The following is a 9,490-nucleotide window of genomic DNA, read 5'->3' as shown; positions in this document are numbered from 1 at the left end:
AGTAGTTCTAAGGCTAGGCGACTGGTGACCCTAGATGTTAAGTCGCATAGTGCTCAGAGCCATTTGAACCATTTTTGAACATTTAGGAAATGTTAACAGATCTGCTAAGGAGGCTGCCTACATTACGCTTGTCCGTCCACTTTTAGAATACGGCTGCGCGGTGTGGGACCCTTACCAGAGATATATGAAGACGGTATTTGTTCTTTCGCACATTTCCGAAAGAACAGATATCATCTTAATACAGTTAAGGCTAACCGGCCACTGGCCATTTTCTGTGCTGGATGCACACGCATTGCCCGAACTCTTACGGGACTCGGTAAGATTGTCTGCCGCTATTAGTGAGTGTAATGGGCAGGGGACCACGAATGTAGTGTGTGAACATTAAGTTGTGAAAGTGGGTCGCACGGGTATAAATCCCTCAAAGGATAAATTCCTGCAGTCGCACTATCCCTGTTCTCTCGATGGCCCAGATGAATAGCGCGTCTGCCATGGAAGGAGGAGATCCCGCCTTCGAGTTCCGGTCGGGGCACACATTTTCAACTGTCGCCGTTGATGTATATCTACGCCTTTCGAAAGCTTAGGGTCTTGATTTAACTATCATTTCATCCTTACCAGAAAGGATTAAAGGTACACTTCGAGAATATTCGAAGAAGAGCAGCACGTTTTGTATTATCGCGAAATAGGGGAGGAATGATGCTGGATTTGGGGTCGACCTCGTTAAAACAAAGGCGTGTTTCGTTGCGGCGAAATCTTCTCACGAAATTTCAACCACGAACTTTCTTCTTCGAATGCGAAAATTTTTTGTTGGCGCTTCCCAGCACTCTGTAATTTTGCCCAGGAACTGAATATTTGTGTTGTCATCGTCATCGTCATCGTCATCAAATGATCATCGTCATCGTCATCGTCGCCCCGTCATCATCGTCGCCCCGTCATCATAATCGTCGTCGTCATAATCGTCGTCGTCATAATCGTCGTCGTCATAATCAGCGTCATCATAATCAGCGTCATCATAATCATCGTCATCATAATCATCGTCACCATAATCATCGTCATCATAATCATCGCCATCATAATCATCGCCATCATGATCATCGCCATCATGATCATCGCCATCATGATCATCGCCATCATGATCATCGTCACCATGATCATGGTCACCATAATCAGCGTCACCATAATCAGCGTCACCATAATCAGCGTCACCATAATCAGCGTCACCATAATCAGCGTCACCATAATCATCGCCATCATCATCGTCATCATGATCATCGTCATCATGATCATCGTCATCATGATCATCGTCATCATGATCATCGTCACCATGATCATCGTCACCATAATCATCGTCATCATGATCATCGTCGTCATGATCATCGTCGTCATGATCATCGTCGTCATGATCATCGTCGTCATAATCAGCGTCACCATAATCAGCGTCACCATAATCAGCGTCACCATAATCATCGTCATCATAATCATCATCATAATCATCGTCATCATGATCATCGTCATCATGATCATCGTCATCATGATCATCACCATCATGATCATGGTCACCATAATCAGCGTCACCATAATCAGCCTCACCATAATCAGCATCGTCATAATCATTGTCGTAATGATCATCGTCATCATGATCATCGTCATCATGATCATCATCATCATGATCATCGTCATCATGATCATCGTCATCATGATCATCGTCATCATGATCATCATCATCGTCATCATAATCAGCATCACCATAATCAGCGTCACCATAATCATCATCATAACCATCATCATCATAACCATCGTCATCATAATCGTCATCATAATCATCGTCATCATGATCATCGTCATCATGATCATCGTCCTCATGATCATCGTCATCATGATCATCATCATGATCATCGTCATCATAATCATCGTCATCATGATCGTCGTCATCATGATCATCGTCATCATAATCATCGTCACCATAATCATCGTCATCATAATCATCATCATAACCATCGTCATCATAACCATCGTCATCATGATCATCGTCATCATGATCATCGTCATCATGATCATCGTCATCATGATCATCGTCATCATGATCATCGTCATCATGATCATGGTCACCATAATCAGCGTCATCATAATCAGCGTCACCATAATCAGCGTCATCATAATCAGCGTCACCATAATCAGCGTCACCATAATCAGCGTCACCATAATCAGCGTCATCATAATCAGCGTCACCATAATCAGCGTCATCATAATCAGCGTCATCATGATCAGCGTCATCATAATCAGCGTCATCACAATCAGCGTCATCACAATCAGCGTCATCATAATCATCGTCATTCGTGACAGTGGCTAGATTGGACTATGAATAAAATGGTCTAAGTAAAAACTGGGACTTTGTACTGGCGCTGATGACAGCGCAGATGAGCGCCCCACAAATCAAACATAATCAACATCATTGTTATTCACAAAGCATTCTCTGTGGTCATCGTGGAAATGCGGTACCATACACACAACTCCTCTCTGCATTTTGGTATTTATATATTAGATACTGTATTTCTTTTTAAAATTGGCGCACAATTCACTTACGGTACTTTCTTGCCTGCTACTACATGTTCTGAAATCCTGCACTTTTCCTTCGTCGTTATCGGAGGTTGAAAGCGAAAAAACCAGGTTGCACAGTCACTATTCGCGATTTCTTCGCCATTTATGGTGCCTCTTTTTCCTACGCTGCATTCACAGCGCTGGCAATACGCAGACCCTATACAGAAAACGAATGAGTAGACATAAACGGTGTGCCGAGTAGAAGGTTTTGGTTGCGTGCGGAAGACGTGGAAAATGCAGTAGGCTTACTATTCCCCTTGCGTAGTTTGCGAAAGTGAGGAAAACAGTCACAAATGCAGCGTATGAAAAACCGTGTTAGTAAAAGGCGAAGAATTGTGAAAATTAAAAATGTTCAACCACGTTTCTTTTTTCAACCTCCGCTAACAACGAAGGAAAAAGAATAGTATTTCGCAACACTCAGCAACAGGCAAAAATACTGCTGGAATAACACTATTCGTTGAAAACTGACATTTTGTGAGCCGCGGCTGTAATACTACAAGCAACCAGGCACAAGTGAGGTTTCAAAAAAATGGCTCTGAGCACTATGGGACTTAACTTCTGAGGTCATAAGTCTCCTATAACGTGCTCGAGGCACGATTAGAACCTGCGACCGTAGCGATCACGCGGTTTCAGACTGTAGCGCCTAGAACCGCTCGGCCACTCTGGCCGGCCAAGTGAGGTTTAACAAGGTTTATTTGAATCAGATCATGACTGATCTCGGATTTTTTATTAATCCATCTTCAGATGGTTGTTACAGGTTTCGTTGTTCTATTGCTGGGGCGTCGTTTTATGTCCGTTATTTGTGTCCAGCATTAGGATAGAAAAATTAAAACTTGGAAATTTATGGTAAGGTCTTATGGGATCAAACTGCTGAGGTCATCGGTCCCTAAGCTTATACACTACTTAAACTAACCTGCGCTAAGAACACACACACACACACACACACACACACACACACACACACACACACACACCGATGCCCAAGGGAGGGCTCTAACATCCGACGGGGCGAACCGCCTGAACCGTGACAAGGCTCCCTAGACCGCCACTAGGATAGGCAGAAAATTTTTTAAGAGACAGAGGAATTACAGACATTGGCTGCCAGAGGGTCATGATTTAAATCAATAAGGCGGATGAAAATTTGTGTCGGACGAGGATTCAAAACCGGGTCTCCTATTTATTAGGCAGAAGTTCTATCGCTGAACCATTCGGACAAAGTGATAAGCACCGAAGCATGGCTTCCGTCAGACCCAAATTCTCAGTTTATGCACACAATACTAATGCAGTGACCCTTGTCAATGGCCGTGCGGTTAAAGGCGCTGCAGTCTGGAACCGCAGGACCGCTACGGTCGCAGGTTCGAATCCTGCCTCGGGCATGGATGTTTGTGATGTCCTTAGGTTAGTTAGGTTTAACTAGTTCTAAGTTCTAGGGGACTAATGACCTCAGCAGTTGAGTCCCATAGTGCTCAGAGCCATTTGAACCAACCCTTGTCAATTGTTCTCATTACTCGCGGCATTTCGCCGATTCCCGTAAGAGTTTGAACGTCCAGTGCGGCCGCCCTGAAGAGAGGTTTCAAAGTTATTATTACACTCGTACAACGTGAAATGAGGTGAAAAGCTACGTGTTGTACGAACCGGTGTGACGAAATCGCCCTGTGTTTGTTTGGAGTTCACAACAAATAAAGAGCGTATTAACCTGTAAATATCAGAATGTAGAGACACATATGCGATACTACATTTCCAGATTGGCCACAGAAGATGCTTTACATATTAGACCAGTACAAGTCTGATGAAAAATACTCCTTGTAAGTAGGCTGTCTAGGTTTCTATGTTGGTAACGCCACGTAGTGTCCTCTATTAAAATCGCTGACTGCGCTGTGTGCAGTCTGTGGCTGGTTGGACTCGTTGGAAGTTATTCGCCGGTGTACTGTCGGGTAGCTGGATGTGAAGAACGTGTAGTGTTGAGCATTTGGATGTGAACAGCCCGTAGCGTTGGGCAGTTGGAGGTGAGCCGCCAGCAGTGGTGTATGTGTGGAGAGAGATGGCAGGGTTCTGAGATGTTAATATGAGCGGACGATCTGCACATGTGTCCGTCAGAAAAAGGAAATTTTTTTAATTAGATGTTACGAATATATATATATATATATATATATATATATATATATATATATATATATGATCTTTGAACATTATTAAGGTAAACACATTGTTTGTTCTCTATCAAAATCTTTCATTTGCTAACTATATGCCTATCAGTAGTTAGTGACTTCAATAGTTAGAATCTTTTATTTAGCTGGCAGTATTGGCGCTCCCTGTATTGCTGTAGTACGAGTAATCAAGATTTTTGTAAGGTAAGTGATTGATGAAGGGCATAGGTTATTGTTAGTCGGTTGTTAATCAGGGATATTCTTTTGTAGGCATTACTGAGAGTCAAATTGCGTTGCGCTAAAAATTGTGTGTGTCAGTTTAGAAACGATCAGAATAAGTAAAGAGAAAACTGTCTGAGTACGTTCAGTTTCACTCTGGTGTTTGAAAATCAAGTAACCTAGAAGTTTTACGAGCACAATCAGTATTTACATTCAAAGGGGAAGTTTCATCCTTGATGGCATTAAGCTTGAACCGAAAACAAATAATAAAGATAAAAATTATGATGATAAAAGGAAATATTACATGCGCGCTGTTGCACTCCATCTACATCTACATACATACCCCGAAATCCACCATACGGTGCGTGTCGGAGGGTACATCGTACCACAACTAGCACCTTCTCTCCCTGTTCCACTCCCAAACAGAACGAGGGAAAAATGACTGCCTATATGCCTCTGTACGGGCCCTAATCTCTCTTATCGTATCTTTCCGGTCTTTCCGCGAAATGTAAGTTGGCGGCAGTAAAATTGTACTGCAGTCAGCCTCAAATGCTGGTTCTCTAAATTTCCTCAGTAGCGATTCACGAAAAGAACGCCTCCTTTCCACCAGAGACTCCCACCCGAGTTACTGAAGTATTTCCGTAACACTCGTGTGATGATCAAACCTACCAGTAACAAATCTAGCAGCCCGCCTCTGAATTGCTTCTATGTCCTCCCTCAATCCGACCTGATAGGGATCCCAAACGCTCGAGCAGTACTCAAGAATAGGTCGTATTAGTGTTTTATAAGCGGTCTCCTTTACAGATGAACCACATCTTCCCAAAATTCTACCAATGAACCGAAGACGACTATCCGCCTTCCCCACATCTGCCACTACATGCTTGTCCCACTTCATATCGCTCTGCAATGTTACGCCCAAATATTTAGTCGACGTGACTGTGTCAAGCGCTACACTACTAATGGAATATTCAAACGTTACGAGATTCTTTTTCCTATTCATCTGCATTAATTTACATTTACCTATATTTAGAGTGAGCTGCCATTCTTTACACCAATCACAAATCCTGTCCACATCATCTTGTATCCTCCTACAGTCACTCAACGACGACACCTTCCCGTAGCCCTACACAACGAGATTCTTTTGATGGTACTCCAAAAAAGGTTTCTTGAAATGACGCAAGTATTTCGATTTCGCTCTAAATAGTATCCAAGGTAAAGGTGTGAGTTATTTGCGAGGCTGAAGAAGTGTGTCAGGAAACGCAACACACCCGCGTCTCGTCGCGGTCTTGCTGAGAGGGTTCGTGTAAACACGGGCTCGGTTTTCCTGGTGACTCACTGCCACAGAAGCAACAGTGCGACCGCGTCCGACCAGAGGAAGAACGTTATTGCGCTCACCCTTGACCTATGGCTGCAGCCGAGGCTACAAGTAGCGCTACGTCGCCTTCTCACAGCACGCCAGACGCAAGTCTGACACAGTGAAGCTGATCTGTGCAACAGCTCGGCTCGGTGCATTTCGCAAAAAGCTAATTAACTTCCATGCGCAGTGTTCGTAGATGCTTCCATTTGTTTGCTTTGAATCTACACTGAAGCGCCAAAGAAACTGGTATAAGTATGCGTACACAGATACAGAAGAATGTAAACAGGCGAAATACGGCGCTGCGGTCGGCAACGCCTATATAAGACAAGTGTCTACCGCAGTTGTTAAATCGGTTACTGGTGCTACAATGGCAGGTTATCAAGATTTTAGTGAGTTACAACGTCGCGTTGAAGTAGGCGCACGAGCGATGGGACACATTATCTCCGAGGTAGGGATGAAGTGGGGACCTTACGACCATTTCACGAATGTACTTTCAATATCAGGAATCAAGTAAAATATTAAATTAACAGAATCTTCCGTCGGTTCTTGGTAGAACAACATTATAATAATAAATGAAAAGCACCCGTTGTCTTTTGTTCTACAATATGTACAATATTGTAGAACAAAAGCAAACTGGTGCTTTTCATTTATTATTAAAATACTAAATCTCCGACATCGCTGCGGCCTGGAAAAGATCCTGCAACAACGGGACCAACGACGGCTGAAGAGAATCGTTCAACGTGACAGAAGTGCAACTCTTCCGCTAATTGCCGCAAATTTCAATGCTTGGCCGAGCGGTTCTAGGCGCTTCAGTCCGGAACCGCGCTGCCGCTACGTTCGCAGGTTCGACTCCAGCCTCGAGCATGGATGTGTGTGATATCAAATGGCTCTGAGCACTATGGGACTTAACAGCTATGGTCATCAGTCCCCTAGAACTTAGGACTACTTAAACCTAACTAACGTAAGGACGTCACACAACACCCACTGATCACGAGGCAGAGAAAATCCCAGACCCCGCCGGGATTCGAATCCGGGAACCCGGGCGCGGGAAGTGAGAACGCTACCGCACGACCACGAGCTGCGAACTGTGTGTGATATCCTTAGGTTTAAGTAGTTCTAAATCTATGGGACTGATGACCTCAGATGTTACGTCCCATAGTGCTCAGAGCCATTTTGAACCATTTCAATACTAGGCCAACAACAAGTGTCAGGTTACCAACCATTCAACGAAACATCATCGATATAGACTTTCGCAGCCGAAGGCCCACTCGTGTACCCTTGATGACTGCACGACACAAAGCTTCACGCCTCGCCTTTGTCCGTCAACACAGACATTGGAATACTGATGGCTGGTAACAGAATTCCAGCAGAACACGAGACACCCCACACGCCTAGGATTTCTACAGAATGGCTCCAGGAACACCCTTCCCAGTTTAAACACCTTCGCTGGCCACCAAACTCCCCAGAAGCGAAATTTATTGAGCATATTTGAGAAGCCTTGCAACGTGCTGTTCAGAAGATATCTCCACCACCTCGTACTCTTACGAACAGCTCTGCAGGATTCGTGGCGTCCATTTCCTCCATCACTACTTCAGACATCAGTCGAGTCCATGTCACGTCGTGTTGCGGCACTTCTGCGTGCTCGCGGGGGTCATACACGATATTAGGTAGAGCTGACAAATAAGAATAACTCGAGAAATAAGCTTCACACGAAAAAATGTGCAGAATCAAAAGCTGATTACTTTCGAGGGGGCCATCTGCTGGTGCTAAAATTAACGTGTTGTGTTCTACCTGCTGGAAACTCTAACGCGGTGAAAAATCCGGTCCGAAAGACAATAAGGACGTATTTTGCCAATGAAAGGACGGAGCGGAAGGCAACTTTAAAATTTCAAATGGGAACCCCCATTTTTTATTGCAGAATCTGATTCTACATAAAAAAACTACGTACATTTTGTCTTAAAAATTTGTTTTGATTCTTGGTAGTTGGCGCTGCAATTCAAGAAAACCCATGTTCTCATTTTTGCGTGGTAAATGGTAACGGATAAATAAAAAATACTTATCTACTTCGTAAGTTTTTGATTCGCTACAACTAAAACTCTTCCTCTCTCCCCATAGGGGTAACAGCTGTGGTCGCCGCAGTGCATCGTCGTCAGAGTAACACCGTCACTGCAATTTCGTATTCTTGTACGAGATTGCACCACTGAAGGAAAAGTCTTCCCACGTGTCTGTGTTGGCAGCGTACCGTGGACAAGCAGCAGTTTAGGCCCGTGAATGCAGGCGTCTGGTGGAGCAGCAAGTGGCGCGGTGAGTCAGCGGCCGGCAGCCTGCTGATTGGCTGGCGGCGTCCAGCAGCCGGCGCGGCCCGCGGTACACAGTTTAATCAGCCGGAATCAACACCGGAGGTGGCGGCGGCGCCTTCCCTTTTGTTCTCCACTGTGCGCGCCGTTCGTCGCCGCGGCGGCTTACGTCCCGCGCGGCTTTAGAGGCGTGAATGCCCGCGCCGCGCGATCCAACGCTACTTCGCGTTTTGGCGAAGAGCCATAAGTTCGTTAGCTAAAGACAAAAATGAAATTGTGCTTCTCTAACACATTTTATACAATGAAGAGCCAGAGAAACTGGTACACTTGCCTAATATCGTGAGCACGAAGAAGTGCCGCAACAGGACGTGGCATGGTTCAAATGGCTCTGAGCACTATGGGACTCAACTGCTGTGGTCATCAGTCCCCTAGAACTTAGAACTACTTAAACCTAACTAACCTAAGGACATCACACACACCCATGCCCGAGGCAGGATTCGAACCTGCGACCGTAGCGGCAGCGCGGTTCCGGACTGAAGCGCCTAGAACCGCGAGACGTGGCATGGACTAATGTCTAAAGCACTGCTGGAGGGAAATGACACCATGAATCCTGCTGGGCTATCCATAAATCCGTAAGAGTGCGAAAGGGTGGCGATCTCTTCTGAACAGCACGTTCCAAGGCATCCCAGATATGAAGTTAAAATCTTCTGGGTTATTAGGCCTTGTCACGTTTGTTCTAAAATGTTCGACGTTTCGACCCCTCTGCTGGGATCTTCTTCAGGATCTTTTGGTGTCCACTACAGCGAGAACACTGAGACGAGTGTCGCATCCACTTATAAAGGGGGAGTTTTCTTGGCGTTCGTACTGGCAAAGTG

At 44.9% G+C, this 9,490-nt stretch overlaps 1 protein-coding gene across 1 annotated transcript; it reads left to right on the top strand.

Moving 5' to 3' along the window:
• Positions 1-1,513: 1,513 nt before the first annotated feature.
• LOC124718653 lies at positions 1,514-8,801 on the top strand. Its single transcript, XM_047244281.1, has 2 exons — positions 1,514-2,326; positions 8,556-8,801. Exons 1-2 carry the CDS (start codon positions 1,514-1,516, stop codon positions 8,799-8,801), a joined length of 1,059 nt encoding a protein of 352 aa, XP_047100237.1.
• Positions 8,802-9,490: the final 689 nt, after the last annotated feature.

This window comes from Schistocerca piceifrons, chromosome 10 (assembly GCF_021461385.2).
Source record: "Schistocerca piceifrons isolate TAMUIC-IGC-003096 chromosome 10, iqSchPice1.1, whole genome shotgun sequence".
Lineage (NCBI taxonomy): Eukaryota > Metazoa > Arthropoda > Insecta > Orthoptera > Acrididae > Schistocerca > Schistocerca piceifrons.
This window is presented reverse-complemented; position numbering and strand designations above follow the sequence as displayed.

Coding starts and splice junctions, on each gene's coding strand:
- LOC124718653 (XM_047244281.1), top strand. CDS start 1,514: ATGATCATCGTCATCATGATCATCACCATCATGATCATGGTCACCATA. Junction 2,327..8,555: donor TCAGCGTCATCATAATCATC/GTCATTCGTGAC, acceptor CTGTGTTGGCAG/CGTACCGTGGACAAGCAGCA.